The following is a 22,222-nucleotide window of genomic DNA, read 5'->3' as shown; positions in this document are numbered from 1 at the left end:
TTTACCTTTTCATTTCCACAATATTAAATAATTTCTGAAATCTTTTCATAATTTTCAAAAAAATATATCTGTAGCCCTTTACGGTTCACATTTGTGCCTGATAAAAACTCATTCTTTTTGGCTAAGTACAATAATTAATATTAGCGAAAAATAACATTATAACAAATACAAATTGTTTAGCTTATCCGCGACGGTAAAAATTTTTAATGCTTACGAATTAAATGCTACAGAGAAACGTTATAAGTGTTTGCTCTAACGCGACAGCTATTAAAAAAAAAAAGAAGGTCCCCAGAGTTCAAACTTTTGATTGAAAAGTTTTTCAAGTATTACTAAATACTGTACTAATCAATATTGCAATTAATCAATTTTCCATGTTTTTTAAATTCATGCTTTCTGTAATGAAGAACTTGAGTAAATTCAGTAATCAAAAACCAAGCTGCTATTACAAATTGGATGCATGTATACAATTTTAGTCAGAAAACAAAAAGTCAAAATTTCATCCATTAAGTTCATTTAAAATTATCGTGGTTATATATAACCGGAAAAATAGTCATTATTCCATCTATAACTCCGGAATGTCTAAAACACTGCAATTTATCCCAACTCAAAAGTCAAATATTTGAATATTTTAAGTACCAAAACATTAACAATAAATTTGACTTAAGATTACACAAATTCTGGATACTGCCAAAGATACAAATGACACACAGTGCATTGCCCTCTGCGGCAATTTCTTGTCAACAAAGGGGTGGATAACAGACATGAAAATATTCCTTTGGACCTCCCACTGACTACAGTGGGGTCGGTGGACCGTACCAAAAGCCACCGCGGGATACCTTCCGCATTGTAGCTACTGTTTTTCGGATGGCATCAAGTCCTTTGTCCCCCCTGGATAGAACTAAGTGGGTTCTGGGTGTCGATTTACTGCTACAGATTATTTAAACAGTCTTCCATTCACAGGAATTTACAGGGCAGATTACGCGGGGGCATAAATCTGACTTCAACAAAGAATGCGGCTCCTTGCTCGGAGCTGACCCCCTTCGGAAGTTTTTACCGCCTCTTCTGACACCCACCCCCAAGAGGGGTGAGGGAATGCCCTGAGAATAAGCAGCCTCTCTCCCTTCCCGGCATTCTTAACATTCTCGTCATGTCTGCTCATGGAGTGTCTGACAGGCGTAAATAAGATGCATGGAGGGTTGCTCCAAGATACGGGGGAATACTTTCGCTTTCGGCCGGTCTGGCAGAGGGAGATAAAAATTCTTCTAGACGCAGTGGCTTGTAAATTTTTTTATTTATGTTAAATTCGTCTGCATCGCAATTTTTGTTTTATTGATGGCAATTCATTAATAATCGTCACAAATGTTATGGTCATTAAGCTATAACGTTTGAAACTTAATAAATTGCTGTTTTTTTAAAAAAAATTAATAGAGCAATTTGATGCAAAATAATTATACACTTATAAAACTCATTAATAACAGTTTTACCCATTTTATTTATGACTACTCTTAATTTTCATAATAATAATATAATTTATATATATTTCTATTTTTAATAAGTAGTCAATATGGGTTTAAAAAAAAGAAGGGAAAGCTTTTTTTAATTTACGTTTCAACTGAGAAACAATTTAAAAACAACATATTCTTACTAAGCCTTTATTATAAAGTTTACCGCCTTTGATGCAACGCATTCAAAATTAGCATCTAAGATGACAGGCTGAATAGACATCTACTCTGCCTCCTCACATTCATGTTTAATTTTAACATGATAACGCTTGAATGTTGCCATGCATTCTGCAAATTGAATCATACGGCATGCAGGAAGGAAAAAAAGATCACAACGCTTTACTGGGCACTTTTGGATGCCTAACTACCAAACTGGCAAGCAATTACTTCTTAGGTAATTGATGCTCACTAAAAACAAAGAAGGGGTGGTGGAAATTTTAACACTTTCTTCAATAATTTTTAATACATTACTGCACAAAAACCAATTTTTTAAACAGTTGTAAAATTTGAAAAATAAAATTTTGAATAATATTAATTATGCAATTGTTTTCTTTAATTTCATTAAATCTTTCACTATTAGTTTTAAACACAATTTTGATACAATTCTTCTCTTACATATAAAGTGCAAAAAAATAAACGATTGTGAAATAATCGATGTGGATAATTTTAATAGTTCTTATACGACTAAGCAAAAATAAAATAGGGTTTTTCAATTTATGATCTAACGTATGCTTCAATATATTTCAAAACATGGGATAAAAAAATTTTTTTTAAAAAAAAAGCGCTTTTAGGTTGGCATTATTTCCGCAAATCCAATTGGGCGATAGAATAGACGATTAAGTCTAAAATTATATCAAGCTATGACGTTGCGAACTAAACATTTGAATCTTCACTATATATGTAATGATATCTCTTAATCTAAGTCTTAATTTCTTAAATTAACCCATATTAATTTTATTCTAAAATGTTCTCTTATTTCCTGATCCAATTTCCACTCATTTAATTAATTCTGCACGCGTCTTGTAAAACTACTGAATTCAGCAGGTTCCCACCCTCTGAGCGGAGAGATAAAAATTCTTCCTTAAATCTACATGTGTCAAAGAAATCCCTATCAAAATCTCATAGTAAAACCACTGAAGGGGAAAATTTTGGTTCTTCTGCTCTTGTGTCGCCATGTAGACTGGCGTATTTCTTATTATTTATTCTTTGTATACGTAAATTTTGCCTCTCATGGTGAAATAAATTAAAGTTTTGAAATTTCAAAAATTTCTTCTATTTGGCCACGCAACTGCTAAAATATGCTAATATATATAATAGAAAATTTAAATTTATTTCAGAAATTGCAAAATTACGCATAATGTAAAGATAATTAACTAGCAACTGCTAGTAATTTCATATATATGATAAATAAAAACAATTCCTAATTAAATAACCTAGTAAAATAATTAATATATTTTAGTCCTTTTGTCTCTACCATTTTTTATAATTCAAAATCAAAAATTATAGTATATCAACGCAAAGCAACTCTGAGATGTTTATAATCATATTCCTAGCATCGCTCTCTTATTTACTTTGGTGAAGATTGACCCTGACTGTATCTATTTAAAAATTACATAAAGAACGAAATATAAATAAAAAAAAACAAGAACCTGAAATTACGGCAATCGGGAAAACACGCTTAGCATTTCGAACGGTTTTCCCAACCTCCTTTGAAGTCTAATTTACATACATGACAGCAAATTACTTAGTATTTTACTCAAACCGACAATAATCAGTTGTCACAAAATTTCATATCACGTTGTTTTGCATCAAACGATTTTTTTTTTTTTCAGTAACGTTTCAACAGTACGAAACTAAAAATTCAACAGCAAAAAAATGATACTTTAAAAGCAAATTAATCAGTATTAAGTGTGTACCATTTTGCATTTTTGTCAACTTTTGACCTTGAAAAACATCGTAGATTACTGTATTTTCATTTACATTCGCTACTACTCTAAAATCGGGACTACGACAACATCTGTACAAATACTTTTCCTTCTGTGTGCTTATAAACGGCGCCAAGACGGAACCGCTGTTGCCAGTCTTCGGAATTAATTGCTTTCCACACTATGACGCACATACGAGGAACTTACGATACCAAAAAAAAAAAAAAAAAAAATTCTTTTATGGAAAATATTTAGCAGCAGTGAGTTTTCGACGGTTGGAACTTCTGATTCGTTTGAATATTGGTCAAGGGCATAGAGGGATTCAAGAGATCACAAGGACATAGAAAACGGGAAAATATGTATTATATCTATCATATGCAAGAATATTAGACATCTTCAAGAAAAATATTTTTAATTAGTATTATTAGTATTAAAATCCAAGTTTTATCGAAATGGAAATTCTTAATTTTACACAAATTAATATCAATGGAAAATTAGTTCCGAATTAAATAATTTTTAGGAATGTTAAAAAGATTTCTATATAATCATAATAATACTTATATTATTCTTATTTAACTTTTGTAAATAATGTATATCTTTTCTGTGACTAGAATATAATAAAACTCCAATTTTTAATTTTACAAAAAAGTGGAAGTTATTAAAAAATAAAAATAAAATCGTATTAATATTTTTTTAAAGAATTCTGGACATAAAAAAAGACTGTTTTATATAAATCAAAATATAATTTCGGAATAATTTTCCTTCCATTCCGGTAAATATAAAATAATGGAATTCCAAGAAGTTTTGGCAGAATTTCGTAGCAGACGATAAATGGAAAATGTATTTATCATTTGATGTAAAAAGAATATTTGCAGTTTGGCATAATAGTTTTGGCAAAATTTGGAGGCAAACGATAAATGAAAAATGTATTTATAATTTGCTGCAAAGAGAATTTTTTGGAAAATACAGGCGTATAAGCTAGAATCCAATGCAGAGAAGAAAAAAAAAAAAAAAAAAAAATGAAATATATATTTAATACACATAAACAGGAATTCAGTTCATCAACGAAAACGTCATTTCGGTTTGTTTGTTACTTTAGAAATTTTTTTCCAGTGAATAAAGCTAACTAAATATTAAAAATAAAAATAAAAATAATGTACGCATTTTTAGATCATATAACAACTCAAGTTCCTTATCAAAAGCTGTCGAGTGAGAATATGCACTTTTTTTCTTCCTTTCATCTCTTTGACAACAGTAAAAAGTTTATGGTAAAGGGGCAAAGAAAAAAAAAAAGTCAGTCCCTTTTTTTCATCTTTTTCTCCATCGACAACAGAATCTTTTCAAGCCGGATGAAAGACGCAATACATAACATTCGCTTCTTCACCCAGATTTTCTTACAGCACAGACGATTTTCTTACACAAAAACTAATTTACGATCCTATTTAGCTTCCCCTGTGTGACAGAACGATGCCCCATCGACTTGAAAGTTATAGCAGAGGTCAGGCTCTACACCATGCTGACAATAAACAGCGGACCTCTTGTTAAACATACAGAAAATAATATTTCCTCATTCTTGCAAGAGATTTGGTAAAGAAGTCAGATAAATTGAAAACAAATATTCTAATAAAATAGTTATTTTTCTCCCAACTTCAAAGTCGATAAGTTATCTGCAAATTAGAGAAGTGACATATTGAGGCTAACTAATCCTTAATTTATAAAGAATACATTGTATCAAAAAAAAATTATTGCATAGAAGAAAGCAATTCACCATAACCTAACCTAATTCTTTATCAGAGGAAGAAAAAATACACAAACATTCTAAACAAAACCATTTCACCCATTTTTTCATTAATTAATTTATTTTCGAAATTTCCTAAATATGCATAAAATATTATAACAGAATTCGAGATATTTAACTGAAAAAATTGAGAAACGAAAATAAGGAACAAAAGGTGCGAGATATGGCTATAGTCTAGAATTATTTATAAATGAAAGAAATAAAATGAAAATTATTGAAAAAAAAATGACAAACGTTTTAATGTTATTTTTATATTCCAAGACTTTTTCGCCATTTAATTATAAATAGTATTGATTCAATAAATTAAATCTACCAATTTTTTTCTCAATAACGTCAGTTTTAATACAGCATGAATTATAAATTAAATTGCGACAGAAGGAAAAACATGAAATAGGACAATGGAATGAAAACGTTCAGTAAAAGGCAAAAACCAATGCTTGTCAACCAGGCATTCCAATCCGTGACTTGTTTTAATGTTGTCATCAAAGTACGGTAAGTAAAAATTCCAAGACGACAGGAATACTAAAAACAAATGGGTGGTTTTATTTATTTATTTTTAATTCCAGAGAAAACCTAGATGACTAAGATAATAATACTCTGGCCTTATTCCTAAATAAAACAAATTGGGAAAAACAACTGGTGAAAGCAGATTTTTATAATTAAGCGATTTTTAGGCTGAGATGAAAAAAAAAAAAAAAAAAAGAGGATTCTGCTGTTATTTAAGCCGTTTATCTCGTCTAGAGAATGTTTTTTCATCTCTGTCTATACAATAGAGAGAAATTAAAAATATTTCAGTAATCTTTCGACAAAATCTTTGCTTGAACTTCATTAAACTTTAATAGCTGTTTCATTTGATTATGGTTCTTTACATTATTACCCAGAATTCTAAATATCCTTTGTTTAATTCAATATCTAGCAATACTGAATATTGCTAGATCCAATTACATAGGTTGGGTTCATTTTGAAAGGACAGTACTTTCCCTATAACATTCGCTGAATAATTCTAGTAGCTAAAAAAATAGTATAAATTGTTAAAAATTTATCATTGAGAAAATCAACCTGTTTAATCAATAATTATAAGATTAATAGATATTATAATTTAGGTCAATGATATCAATTCAGTATTTCAATGAATGAAAGAATGAACACGGAATTCAAAAGATATTTTCTTATTCTTTTTGTTTCCATAGAACAAGAAACGTCACCAAATAATCACTTTAGCAACGACAGTTATTCAGAATAATTATAAATAATTTTTTTTACAAGCTTTATGAGATACAATACTACACAAATAGAAATTCAATTTTAAAAAAAGAATAAAATCTATATGAAAAGAAAAGTCACAGACTCCAAAATAATACCCTAAACGCAGACAAAAGAATTAAAAAATATTTTCAAATTACATTAAAAAAAACACCTCATAATTAAACTGAATCCAGAATATGAGCAGTTTTATTTTTTCTCAGGTTTTTAGAGCAATAAAAAAAAAAATGTAAGAATTCTATAAAAAATAATAAAAACATTTGTCTTGGAATTACTCACTCTAAAATATCCATTAACATTGCTTTTTACAGAATATAATCAAACACTGCAACTGATTAAAGATATAAGATAATTTGAAATTTGAAGAAATAAGTATTTAAAATACAGCAATACCACTTTACAGTTCAAACAAACAAATATTCAATGTAAATGCACGAACATCCTAGAGAATGAGTTGTGTATAAACCAATTATTTAAATCATTATTATTATATTCTTTAGATGCAACTAATAATACTTCTACTCTTTACTCTTCATAGAGCAAAACAGAATCCTAATAAATAAATTTAAAAAAAAAATCAGGAATACCACTTACCAGAAGTGTCCCATATCGTGAGGCGTACACTGTAATCACCAACTAAATGGTCCACTGAACATCTTTCGAAGTCTGTTGGTACATACATCTGAAAGAAAAAATAGGGTTGTAAAAACGAGAAATGCAATTTTATCTTCTGAATAGAAAAAGTATTTAGATGCACTTCATAGAGCACAATTTACAATCTTCGTTATTACAGTTATTACATCTGGAAGGACAATTTAAGGATATGATAGAGATTCATATCAGTTCGTTGATATGAGCGAGGGACTAAAAAAAATCTAATATTTTAACTATTCTATCGGGAATATAACTGGAATGGAATGGAATGGCCAATCTTTAATACTAATAAAAATGACTATATCAGTTGACGATTTATGGAGTCTAGAGTTATCAAATTTTGCACAAATGTACTTTGGTACTGAAGTTGTGCAGTTTTTAGTCCTTTTTTTTTACTTCTAAATTTAATTATTTAAAAATTAAGCCCAAATTTCGACGTATTTGGCTAATAACTTCCAAAAGAATTATCAAAGAATAAATTTTACACCATTTCAATCTGATTTTTATCTTCCTAATGATGCGATGTCTAGAACTAAATAAAATTATTATTTATATGTCTTAAATGCTAATATACATCGCAATTGAAAAAAAAACCCCCAGCTTTATCTCATAAACGAAGAACTCGTAAAGTCTTCATTTCAAGCAGACTATATTCTTAGAAATTCGAAGTAGGCTTAACAATATTCTAAAGGCATAAACTTCTAAGTATACACTATAAATACATTTCATCTTAGTACATATAACCGGATTTTAATTTAAAAAATCTGTTAAGATATTCATATTTAAGGGTTAAATTTTCTCCGAATTTCAAAAAGTATTTAAAATGAATTCACATTCTCGATATTTATATATTATTTATTTGAAAGAAGAAAAAAACGAATTTGGTTGTATTCTTGTTTTTTTTTTTTTTTTAAAGCATGAGAGCTATTGAATAAAAACGTGCAGAAATATATCCCCCCCCCTTTTGTCCATTTATAGTGAATTCTAAACAATCTGTACTGCTTTCAAAAAAACCCCATACATTTAAAAATGAATAATAATTGTACTGTCTTGAAAGAAAGAAATTAGAAACAAGTATAGGACTGATTTCATTAATTCTTAATATTAAATAAATAATTTACAATACTCTTCCAGATATATAAAAGAATAAAATACACAACATCAAATATATTTGTTGCAATAATCTTATGCAAGTTTATGATAAGCATTCTATTCTCGAAAAAGTGGGCCAATACAGACGATTTTCCTTCAGACTTTTAAAAATTCCACTCATAAATCGATATGATTTTGGCTTTTATCGCATTCACTGTGCTACTGGAAGAAGGAATTGTGTTGATCTGATGCAAAATTTCTTCAAGGACAAGTGGTTTTTATTATTTTATAAGAACGGCATAATTGACAGGTTAACCTTGAAAAGATGGACGTTCCGCTCGATTTCATTTCGTCATTTACATAATGACAACTTATGACTTCCTAACACGTAATCAGTTAGGTTTTTAAAATGTGAGCAAAGAAAAATAGGTGGCAATCAACTTGAAGTAAAAAATATACAAGGAATTCAGTTGGAACAACTCTATGTCTCATCAACACATAAAATTAGTCCAATTGCTTTGAAAATCCGGATTTCATGCACTTGCACTGCCATAAAGGCTTTTTTTTCCATTATAAGAAAGAAACGATTCCATTATTGATATTTCAAATATTTACTTAAATTTTTCACTCCAGTTAATAATATCAGTTCATTTCTTAAAAATCTTTTTAAAAAATCAATCGTTAATGATGCAATAAAAATGGCGTTGAATTTAGCTATACATCCACAAAACAATGCAATTTTTTCACAAAATTTTTTTAAAAGCCTTTATAATTTGTATAAAAAAAGATAATTTAAGCCCTTTGCTAAACAAAACAATTTCTATTTTAGTATTCTTTTTTAATATTATTGTTTATCCACATTTAACAGAGCTCAATATATCAAATTTTTTTACCTCGAAATTTTTCGTGCAGTAAGCAAATTCTTTGCGAACATAATTCGGATAGTTTATTATTTCATTTATTGAAATTACTTACATATTTACCAGTATGTTTGATTGAAAATATCAAGTATAAATTCAATAGATGATTGGCTTCAATAGATCTTTTACCTTTTTTTCAATCAAATCATCCTTCCCTTACTTTTATTAATATTACAAGTCTTCAGTTTACACGCATGCATAAAATTTATATAAATTAGTTCTATTTTTACAAGAATTTTAAGATAAACTGAGGGGAAAAAACGAATAGCAAAAGTTCTAAATGAAATAATTTTAATAAATTCGAATAAGAAATTATCTTTTGATATGAATTAAATTACTTTATAATCAAATACTTCCTCATACAATTAATTTACAAAGTCAATATTTTCCTAATACGCTTCGGTGAACTGACAGCCGAATTACAGTCACAGTGTATGATGACAACTTACAGAGATAAATAAAACATTATCGAAAAAAATTGATGGTTTCAACAAATACCGAGATATTTTAAGCTGTTTGAACTGACAATTTTATCAATAACAGCTTATTGCAAATTTTGAACAGAATAGAAAAAATAAACATTTCCCGAGGAGACAGTATTCTGTATTTTGTTAATCTTTTCCGCATCACTAAGTAATGCTGATCTCTATTTCCTTTTAAGCTGTTTTCCTCACTGCTAAGTGCCTATTTTATCGGAACGTATTTACGGTGCGATTGAATGCTTTCATTTCATAACATTTATCAGGTATACTTTTACATTCACTAACCTAGGAAAGAAGATAGCAATTCGTACTATGTGGAAATGTTCTTTAAAATAAAATAGCCTCGATGAAAAGAAAACAGTGAAGTAAAAAAAGTAATGTAGCAGTTACATAACTCTACTATCTACTCTTTTGATTCGGCAGATAGCATTACCTCATTAACATCAAAGTATATTTCCCATGATCCGTCTTGGAGGTCATTATTAGATTGTATTCTAGTGAGCGTCGTGTAATTTTTGTGTTCGTTTTAGTTTTAACCTATGAAATCCAGAAAATAATTAATAACTGGCCCTGAAAGTCTGCTTTTTTCAACTACCTAAAGAGTCTCGCCCTTCTACTTTAATTAATTAAAATTCTTACACATAAATTCATAAAACTAATGATAAATTTGTTATATTATACATTTTGCTTTATGCGTTAGATAATTCATGTATTAATTTTATGCAGAGATAGCTATGAAATAACTTTTCCTGTTTAGAGGCATCTATAGCTAAAACTAATGAAAGGACTGAGGCCAAATTTCGAATACAAACTGTGAAAAATTTGTATTCGAACCCCTAAAAAAGTACCAAAAGTTACCAACAGACGATATTTTAACACGAAAATGGGTTAATAATTACAATGAATCGTGGAAAATGTATTATACAAAATTCTATTGCAGTTCTGAGTAATATTTTTTCTTATTTCAAACCGATTGCCACCTATTTTTGTCTGTTCATATTTTTAAAACCCAACTGATTACGCACTAGGAAGTCATAAGTTGTCATTATGTAAATCAGGAAATGAAATCGAGCAGAACGTCCATCTATTCAAGCTTAACCTGTCAATTATAAAAATATTCTTTTCTTAATTAATATTAAGGTTATATTTTTAATATGTTGATTTTAACTTTGTGTGAAAAACATTATAAGAGCATTTTTATTTATTTAATTAGGAACTTTAGCCTCTTGTGCCTTCCACGGTAAGCATATGAAATTAGGTTTCATACCATTCACTAATTTTAACCTCCTGTACCTCCAAAGCAGGAAAGTTACTTAATAGTCATTATTTATTTACTCTGATCAGTATGATGCTTTAATTACGTTTGTCTAAATTAAAATTCCAATGCGAACTGTAGTTGATTGATGAGGAAGACACCTCATACGCTCACCCATCTTGAAACTTCTACGCGATATTTGCGGGGCATTTGTGCAAAATAGATTTAATATTAGTTATAAGCATACAACAAATTTTTGGAAAATCCCAGATCATCATAGGTCTACACTTTTCTAAGATTTAATTTTATAGAATTTTATAATGTTAAGCGAATGGATAGAAATTTTGAAAAAAAAATCATGAACTCCATTTAACTGATTTTCATGGAAACACTCATAAATATTTTATTATATCTATTTGTTTATAAAATCATAAGTATCTGGTATTCTTTATACGTTACTATGGAAACTGTATGATGCTTTCGAATATCGATATAAGGATTTCGTTTTCAACCTTTCAGTACATTAAAAAAAATTTTTTTTTTGAGCTTGCAACATGGTGGCAATTAATAGCAATCAAAAGGGAGGATCTGTAGATGCGAGAATAAAGTGGTGATGTCACAATCGCATCACAAAAATAACTAAATATCTAATTACATGTGTTAACATCACATGCCCTTCAAAGGGATGCAAAAGGAATCCCAAAATTGCGATGGAACATTGGATGTATTATGTAAGCCTGAATTGGCATTACATGTAGCATTTAAAATTTGAATTGTATGCATGCAACGTTTTTTTTTATCCATCATTTAAACATATTGCAAACACTGGAATTAATTTTTCAATTATTATTAAATATTTCCATTTATTCTACGGCAGTTATGTTTATAAATGAAGGACAATAAAAAAATTTAACATTTGGAAATATTTCCTCAATCATAAAACTAGAGGCGGCTTTTTGATTAGGCAGTTGTCTCTGATCTTTAGGCTAAAAGTTGAGGAAATGGGTATTTCAATTAAAAAATTTTATTAGCCTAATTGCTAAATAAATAATAAAAAGTATGATTTTTTTTAATTATGAAAAATTAGAATAACAAGTGTAAGTTCACATTAAATGGTTAAATAAATTCGAATATTCAAATGCTTTTATTTACAAGTAAGGAAATTATTAATAATTCGGAAAATTTTTACAATTTTATCATCTTAACCATTTTTTAACATGTTTTTAGTAACATGCTTCTTTTTTTAGGCGGTTGGATACAAATTTTGCAATCGATTTTAAACTAATTTCCACACGAGTTAAAGCCTTAAAACTTTAAACATAGTTTAGGAATGGATGACAATATAACATTAACTCTCTTTCTTGCCTGATCAGTACAAATTTTGTCATCGGTTGTGTCGTTAGTTTAAAATCAATCACAAAGTTTTATAGAAGACTAAAATGCAGAAAATAATTATTTGAATTAAATTTTTTTTATATATATGCATGCTTTTAAAATGAATTAAAAAGTATAAAATAATTTATTTTAATCCCAGACAAATTTATAACTCTGTACAGATGTATACTCTGATAAATTTGTAGTTGTGAATTTTTAAAATTCGAAATGACTAATGAGGTTATAAAACTGTAAGGGCCTAGGAGAAATAAATATTAATTATTTTGCTTTAAAAACATGCTATATTGAAAAAAAAAATTATTATTCAATGATACACATACCAAGATAAAAAGATATTTATTTTTACAAAGTTACTAAAATAAAAAAATAAAAAACTATTTCTTTCACATAATGATTAAGTTGAAAACGAGTTGAAATATTAAAGCTATTAAAAGCGGAGCCCAATAAATACACATAGTCTAGGGAAGCAAAATTCTAAACCTGCCATGCGCAGTACACCATTTTCAACATGTTTATAAATATCGAGTACAGTCTGTTTTTCGATACTTGTACTTCGCCAAGTCACGCAAGTCAACTTTTAATAGAACAGAATAGGACAATAACTTCCAGCAGAATGATGACTAAGGCACATCTCAGTTTTAATTGGTGTCATAACTGCTGGCACAGCAAAGTAAAATGAATTGTTCAGCAATGAAAAGGTGAGCAATATCTTTTCTTTTGTGGCTGACAGTAGCGCGGGAAAATGTGCTGGAAGAGCCAGAACAAGAATTAAAAATAATCTTGCATCAACTGTTGCACTTCAAAAGCAGAAAGGCACAGAAGTGCTAATTACAGCAGGGAATAACAGTTGACCGGCCGACCAGCCAATTAAAAACCGGATTTGTAGGTTCTGTTATTCACCATTTTTAATGGATCACAGCAATTCTAATTAAAAAAAAAAAAAAAAACTTCTATTTTGTGCTCGAAATGGAGGCAAACAATAACAATGCGTTTAAATAACGAAGAAAAAGAGTCGGAAAATTTTGTTCTATAATTATATCAAATATTTCACGGAGAAAATTCGAGGTTACTCTTCTTTAGTGAGATTTAACGTTGGCAAGATATAATTGCTGAAAGAAATTATAGATATTACATGAAATTACATCACAATAAATGCAGTGATAACTTAACCGCAAAAGGTGAAAATACTCAAGAAAGTATGATCTTTTATATATCCATTTAACCTTAAGAAATAACCAAGACAATAATCTTTATACATTATCCAGTAAAATATGGAGGACGAATTTACATATTTATAAAAAAATAAATATGTAATATTGAAACCAAAAGTTCTCGCTCACTCTAAAAATCTCTCGAAATAACCGAAATACACATAAATAACAGTAATGTTAAATAAACATTTTGTTTATTTAACAACAAACAAATATTTTTGTAAAAAAAATAATCTATAATGTTTTCGTTTTCTTTTAACCTGATAAGAAATTTTTTTATTTCTGCAAACGCCACAGTAAATATCAAACGATTATATAAATTATATTTTCCATTCGAGAACTTTTAGGGTTAAGAAATTTCATCTAAGTTTATTAAGTAATAATTATGCAATTATTAAAAGATTTATTGATACATAAATAGTTTTATATTCCATTATAATTTAGAGCAACTGCTCAATTTCCATAAACAAAATTATTCGCATAAAATTCGTTTCTAATATTTTAATTCGATAGTTGATTTACATTCTTTGGAAGTAACAAATCAAAACAGACTAATAAAATTTCTGCATTTAAAGCTTTCTCTACTCTTTTTTCACCAAGACAAATCGTAAACATGAGGAAATCGGAATTCCATTTATTTGTGTTCGAATAACAGATAACAGACCGACGACTAATGCTGTTTTTCCTCAAACCAAAGAAGATCACGCGGCCATTCTACATTTTTCAGAGACGCTAAATAAAAACAAGCGATAACTTTCTAAACGCCACTCTTGTTTTGTTATATATCATCACAAATATGATGGGGAAGAGAAAGGGGGAAAGGCAGAACTAAAACGAACGCAGTGAAGCTTTCATGTTCGAATAGATCAGCTTCCGTTAACCTACTAGAACTCGTTCAAAGCATCTGCCATTTCCATGTCGAAGGAAAAGTCTGTCCGAGAAAGTTCTGTAATCATTTTTAGAAACATGATGATCATAAACTGGTAAAAAAAATATAATCTTATCAACCCACCGCTGTCCTTAATCCTAGGGGTAAAAGAAAGTATAAATAAAATCTGCCAACTCCATTTGCGTTTCAAAAGGTTAGATAGTCCCTTCAGGGGTTATATTGTTTCTAGAGAAGAATTAAGTTAATTAAGGCATCTTTTTTATTTCCTTTAAATGGAATGTACACGTATATATTTATTTCAGTTCCATTTACATCATTAACTGCAAAAATGCCTTCAGCCATTTTTGTCATTCTCTATGCGATTAGAATAAAATAATGAAACATAGATCAGTTGACGAAACAAGGTGGAAAAAATTATAGCAAGCATTTCAAGTCATGAAGTGAACAGCAATTTAAGTAGGTTAGATAAATTAATTAAAACTAAACATTAATTAATTAAAAGAGTATAAAATATATACATATTTTTTCTTTCCATAAGAAATCGTTTATTTTGTATAATCGTGCAGTTTATAAATCGTCTGACGAATAATTATCAAATGTTAAAAAGAAAAAAAAATGAATAAAAAGAAATGTAACGATTAGTTAGATTTTTAGTTATTTAATTAAAACTACAATGATCGACATTTTTTAAAATTTTCTTTTTGCCTGTACAGGAATCTTTATTAAACCCTTAATCACTTTAAATATATCACTGTTATATTATAACATTTCATTCATTTAATACATATTTAAACACATTTCTTAAAATAAATGATAAGATTAGAATCAACAGAACATTAAACAGAAAATTAAAAAAAATTATTTAAAAAAATCCAAAAAAGAATTACCGGTATTTAGAATGGATAAAGAAATTGTTATTCTATTCTTTTTTTTTTAAATATATCGTATTTTTGAATAAGTTTTATGTCAACAAAAAAAGCAATCAATTCAGACGTAAAAGCAATAATTATAAATTCATTAATGAGTCAGTAAAATAAAGGGCAGGAAAATATCTAACTAATATTTAAATATAAATAAAACTAAATAAATAATTGTTTTTAATATTTTGGACAATAGAAACAGAAAAGTCGACAACGTAAGAAATAAACTAATTCATTTTATGATGTGTTCAGTTTTAAGTGAATCTTCCTTGAAGCATACGAATGAGTAATCATCTTTTGTTGCACTCAAGCTTTAACAATTTCTTCTAACATTATATTTGACCGTGTACTAGTTACATTAATAACTAAGAGAAGAACAATATTGCCATTGTTGCGCGGTCAAGGAACTCGCCATTTGCATTCGAATTTTGATTCCTAAGTTTTTCAACCAGGCGTAATAAACTGCATATAAAAAAAACAACTTTTATTTATATTTTGACACTCAAAATGAAAGGTATACTTATTTGATTGTTTTCGATAGATACTTTTGAAACTTAAAAAATATACATATATGTTTAAATGATATTACCGAGAAGCCATTTTTAAAAATAACAAATTATATATTTTTATTCTATAATTTATATTAAAATTAATAATTCTATAATTATATTAAAAATACATTGTTTTTCATTCATTTTGTGTTTTTTCATTTGTCAAATTATTAACATTGTTCCTAACCAAATTCGATGTTGATAATTTAATTGTTGAAAGACAAAGTATAATATTAAGAAAATATAAAACCTTTAAACAGAAGAATCCATAGTTTTTTTCAAAATAAAAAAATAAAATATTATAAATTTCAAATTTAATTAGTCCTATAGTGTTTTGGCAGCATTGCTTTGTTATAAGTAAGTCCATGTTCCATCATGCATTCATATATGCTTTTAATTGGTTGACCCACATCTCAAATATATTTTGTATTGAAATAAAAGTGCCAATTAGAAATAATGTTTAGCCCAACGTTACTCAACTTATTCATTACTGTTCACAAAAAATTAATTTCTTAGTCAATATAAAATCTTCATGATTCTTCACAATGAAAAAATTAATAAGAATAACATATTTATAAATATTTTATAGAAAAGTCAGTGCATCAATCACTTTCAAAATTCTAAATATTCCTTATAATTTTTCATCAGTCATCATATTGGTGATTTTCCACGTCCTGTTTTGTAGTTTTTACCATGCATTGTGTCCGGTTTAAACGGTTAGTTTTAAAATCACTTAACCCATCAATAAAATAAACTCTACATTAATACTTCATTGCCATTCTTCTGCCTTTTGTCAATTCTTTTTCTGAATGTCGAATAAATATGGAATGTGAATCGTTAGCAATTATTGATTAACCCTGCGAAGATTATGGGTCGATAGCCACTCAAGCACATTGTTTCTGAAACATCTTTCTCAGAAAATGGGGCCAAATCATGATCGCATTCTGAAACAATGGATCATTTTGAAAAGCAATAATCTAGATTTCCGAGAGCTATCACAGCGATCTGATGATGAAAAAGAGAAAAAAACAAAATGGCTCAGACGAACAAAAGTAATTGGTAAAATAATCAGACGATAATCTTTAGATGTGTTTACCCTACATATTTTTCCACAGTAGCGGATTTGCATTCTTAAGATATTTTTGATGAATACGATATTAGTGAATTTATATAAACAGTGAAAGTGTTAAAGAAAATTCATATCGCAAAATGTTTGCGACGAATCATTTGTTGTAATCATACATTAAATTTGCATTGAAAGATGGAATAATTTATTTTTTTTTAAATCTATTCTTCACATCGTTCAGAATACATATCTACGAGAAGGAAATAAACCTAACAGTGAAAATAATTTGATTAGTTAGGAAGGAGATAGTAATAATCTAAATTTCCGAGAGTTATCACAGCGATCTGATGATGAAAAAAAAAATGGCTCAGACGAATAAAAGTAATTGGTAAAAGAAAATCAGACGATAATCTTTGGATGTGCTTACCCTACATATTTTTCTACAGTAGCGGATTTGCATTCTTAAGATATTTTTGATGAATACGATATTAGTGAATTTATATAAACAGTGAAAGTGTTAAAGAAAATTCATATCGCAAAATGTTTGCGACGAATCATTTGTTGTAATCATACATTAAATTTGCATTGAAAGATGGCATAAATTTTTTTTTTAAATCTATTCTTCACATCGTTCAGAATACACATCTACGAGAAGGAAATAAACCTAACAGTGAGAATAATTTGATTAGTTAGGAATGAGATAGTAATAATCTAGATTTCCGAGAGTTATCACAGCGATCTGATGATGAAAAAAAAAATGGCTCAGACGAATAAAAGTAATTGGTAAAAGAAAATCAGACGATAATCTTTGGATGTGTTTACCCTACATATTTTTTTTACAGTAGCAGATTTGCATTCTTAAGATATTTTTGATGAATATGAAATTAGTGAATTTATAAATACAGTAAAAGTGTCAAAAGAATATTCATATCATAGAATGTTTGCGAGAATCATTTGTTGTAATCATACATTCAATTTGCATTAAAAGATAGAATTTTTTTTTAATTTGTTCTTTAAATCGTTCAGATTGCACTTCTGAAAGAAGGAAATAAATCTAACAATGATAATAATTCGATTAATTAAAAATGAGAAAGCTCTCGGAAATCTACCGAAGAAAAAAAGGGGGGGGGGGAAATGGCACAGACGGACAAAAGTGATATGATAATCTTTGGATGTGTTTACCCTATAAATATTTTTTTACAGTAGCAGATTTGCATTCTTAAAATATTTTTGATGAATATGAAATTAGTGAATTTATACAAACAGTGAGTGTCAAAAGAATATTCATATCATAGAATGTTTGTTGCAATCATATATTAAAGATGATTTGAAAAATGGCATAATTTTTAATCCGTTCTTCAAATTGTTCAGAATGCACTTCTGCAAGAAGGAAGTAAACCAAACAGTGATAATAATTCGATTAGTTACAAAAGCGATAGAAGAAAAACAATAAAAGCATTAAGATCCCAACTAAGTTGTTCCATTTGAGAAACTATTATCTTACTTTGCCATCATTCTTAAGGGAAAGAATTTCTTTTATTTTTATTGTTAACATCCTTTCTTCCTTTATAATTTCATGGAACACTAGGTTTCCTTAATAGAATTTTCTTGAAATAGGAAACACACAATTCTAATGGAAAGGCCCTACACAGTAAATAAACAATTCGAAACGCCTACTTGTGCTTATATATTTTCGAATATACAATATATTGAATAGTTTTAGATTACCTCCCTATAAAATACTTTTATTTATTTTCTATACGATAACTTATTTAACTCACTTTTTCATTGAAAATGTTTTAATAGAATTCTGATAAAAACATTTTCCTTTTTGAAAAATTAATTTGCTCCTCAATGCATATAATATTTAAACGCTTGGGGGGAAAAAAGAAGATAAACAGAAAATGTAGAAGGGAAATTCTCTAAGCAAAAACAACCAATTCCAACATAAGCATTCATTGTATGTTCAGATTACAAGGAAAAGCGCCAGACGATCAAAGAGCTAAAATGGCATTTTGGGTATACCTATTATAGTCTGGAATAACAAATTAAAAAAAATGGACGTAAGATCTAACTTTTTTTTTAGACCAGATTATTCTTATTTTCTTTCTGAGCAACAAAACATAAAGCATGAGTGCGCTTTATTGCTTTCAAATTGCTTTGAATGGTACCTCGGCAATAAAAGAAACAGCACTAGGATAGTTTTTTTAATTACTTTTTTTTCTGTCTAAGCTAATACTATTAACTCTCACAAACGCTTCAAGAAATTAAAATATAAAAAAGTATTTTTCAGACAAATGGTTGTTTTTTTTTTTAAGTAATTTTAAATCTATTACAAGAAAAACCTGAGAGAGTTCCTTTACTGGATACGAGGTGTACGGAAAAAAAGCATTGCAACTGTCGTAAATTCGATCGAGATTTTTTTAGAATAACTACGATTCAGACAACACCAAATCAGACAACACCAAATCAGACAACACCGATTCAGACAACACCGATTCAGACAACACCGATTCAGACAACACCACCTTTCTCATACACGAAATATAAGAGAAAATATTATAATCGTCAAAAAACTCAAATTCGAAACTCTTCCAAGTTCGAAAAAATACATTTTTGGCATTAGGCATATCTGTGAATATGATAGCTCAAAAATGCTCTGAGCTATATGCATGAAATTTAGTATGTGGACTTACGACCAAGTTTGTAGATTTCCATAAAATATTAAATGAAATCCATTTAGATGAAATTTGTCTACCTAACTCTTCAAATGCAAATGTATTCGAACACTACAAAGAACTAAGCAGATAAAATTTGGTAATATATGAAAATATACATCTCGAGGAGATTTTTTTTTTTTTTAATTTTAATTGAACATTATGCTGAATTCAGGCGTTTTTCCATGATAATTTCCAAAATACAATACCACCGTAGATTTTGCACCGTTTTAGGGCATGAAAAATTATCTTTTCAATGATATCAATTCAAAAATCGTAGAAATTTTTATTGAATTTTGGCATCTTTTTAAAAAAAAATTTTTTAACCTAATTTCCAACAATAGATTATTATATTGTCACTCAGAAATTCAAACCATATTCACTGTTTCATCAAATATTTAATAGAATGATTTTTTTTATTGCTAAAAGTTAAAGAAATAGGATTATTTATCTGTGTATTTGCAAGACAATTAAAAGAGTAAAATTATAATATCTCTAAATTAAGAAAATAAATTAACTAGATAATTATATTTTTAATCAGTTATTTGTTTTGACGTGTATACTCGTCAGAATAAAGTACAACATTTTGCGTCATGACGAGTTTATTCAACGACAATTATTATATTTTTTATGATAATTGTTTAACTATTATATTTATAATTACTAATTATATTTATATAATATATGTTTACGACAATTTATATACGCATTTTCCGAAGAGATCGAAACAATTAACTGGTTAATAGCGTTTTGATGCTATGAAACTGTCTACATTAGAAAAAAGTAATTGATTTGTACACAATAAACAAAACTTAAGTAAAACAATTAAAAGAACAAGGCTTCGGATTAATTTGGCGGACATGAAGTTATATCTAAACAATTTATCTGTAAACAGATATAACCAGTTTTCGGCTAATCATCTGGCCGTCTTTGACGACTAGTTATTAATATTGGAGCACACTATAAGACAATTTGCGTTATAATTTTTTTTATTATAATCATTCGCAGAAATATTTCGTATTAAATGTGGGGAATCACTTATTCTGGAATTTTTTACCACATTTTTCGTCAGATGAATCTTGACAGAAAAATAAGATAAATCTCGGGATTCACTCAATTTGAGAAGGTTTATGCCAGGAAGAACGTCCTTGTAAGCATAACTGAGTGCTTCCAAATGAAAGAGGAATTTTAACACCATAAAACTGAGACAATGGGAACGAGCATAAACAACGGTAAACCAAAATCACTCATGCGAGCCTCAAATTCACACGGTTTGAGTGCTTAAATTTAACGCTCGCGTAATAAGCTGCATATCATCCCTAAAAATGGCCCATTTCACAGAAGACTAGGGTATTCCTACAGTGAGAGTTCATTTTTTTATTATTATTGTCAGAACAATAACTGGCCCACTTCCCTTCCAAATCCGAATCTGTTCTATCATCACACGGTAACGGAACCGATTCCATATTTAGACCGCTGATGGCCGAATGTAGGTGGACACAGCAGCTTGATTCTATTCATCAAGAGGTCGAATTCAGGCTTGACCCAGGGGATGGTTGAATACTAATAGCTACTGCTGAAGCCTCCTTTGAGGCAAGATCATAAAACCCAAGGCACGTGATGACATGTGAACACCCAAGAGAAAAAGGAAAGCTTTTCACTTACTGTGAGGAAATTATCGTTGGCGAACCTGTGGACAAGTGCACTTTTACCACACTTGCTGTCGCCCACCACAACAACCTTGCATTCCATTGGATACCTGAGGGGAATAGAAAAGCACTGTTAAAAAGCATGCAAAAAAATCGGAGATAAAGATATAGACAATGTAATATATTTCAGTTGTTAAAACTTTACATTTATAAATTCGCAATTTTTTTTAAAAATTATTTCTACATTAATTTTAATTACAAAATCGGTTAGATTTTAGAGGCACTTTCAAAATGAAATACGATTTCAAAGTTTTAATACAGTACATTTCGAAGTATCCGGTTCGCGACTATCCGGCCTGGTTTTTCAAAAGCTAAAAACTGTAAGTTTTGACTTACTGTCAAAACTAACGATGTTACAAAACTTACGACGTCTGTTTGGGAAAAAAAAAAAAAAAAAAACGCGAAGAATGGAGTTTTAGAGGATAATCAGACATGGAATGCTCATCAGAGAAATCGTTTCTTTTTTTCATACTTATAACCTTCAGATATTTTTTGTATTTGAATGATTTTTTTTGATTAAACAGACAAGTGAATGAAATTTAAATGTAAACATGATTGTTCATGTTTCATCACTAACTTCCCATCCCCCCCCCTCGCCTGCAAGCTATATGCACACGTGATCGATGCAGTTTAGTTTTTCACAGCAAGATGCTGCTGATAAATACTTCTACTTCGATAAATCTGGAATCACGCGACGATCTCGATCCGATAAGTTCAGAATAATGATATTTTTGAGTAAGCATATAAAAACTAATTTACTGCTCGAGGGAATTTAAAAAAAGATCATATAGTAAATCTGGTAAAAAAAAAATTTAAATCATCATTCCGGAAAGAATTGAAATAATTTTTTGATCTAAAGAAGAAAAAAAAGTA

At 28.7% G+C, this 22,222-nt stretch overlaps 1 protein-coding gene across 1 annotated transcript in view; it reads right to left on the bottom strand.

The window, feature by feature from the left end:
• Nucleotides 1-22,222, bottom strand: part of LOC129988700 (rho-related GTP-binding protein RhoE-like) — an 81,693-nt gene that overhangs the window by 31,808 nt on the left and 27,663 nt on the right. Inside the window, exons 2-3 of the mRNA XM_056096973.1 lie at nucleotides 21,306-21,399; nucleotides 7,083-7,170 (exon numbers count right to left, since the gene is read on the bottom strand). Of these exons, the coding sequence (XP_055952948.1) occupies nucleotides 7,083-7,170; nucleotides 21,306-21,392 (175 nt within the window). The 5' untranslated portion in view covers nucleotides 21,393-21,399. The remainder of the gene's footprint in view (nucleotides 1-7,082; nucleotides 7,171-21,305; nucleotides 21,400-22,222) is intronic.

This window comes from Argiope bruennichi, chromosome 10 (assembly GCF_947563725.1).
Source record: "Argiope bruennichi chromosome 10, qqArgBrue1.1, whole genome shotgun sequence".
In the NCBI taxonomy this organism is placed as follows: domain Eukaryota; kingdom Metazoa; phylum Arthropoda; class Arachnida; order Araneae; family Araneidae; genus Argiope; species Argiope bruennichi.
Note: the sequence above shows the minus strand (reverse complement) of the source record. Positions and strands in the feature narration are given on the sequence as shown.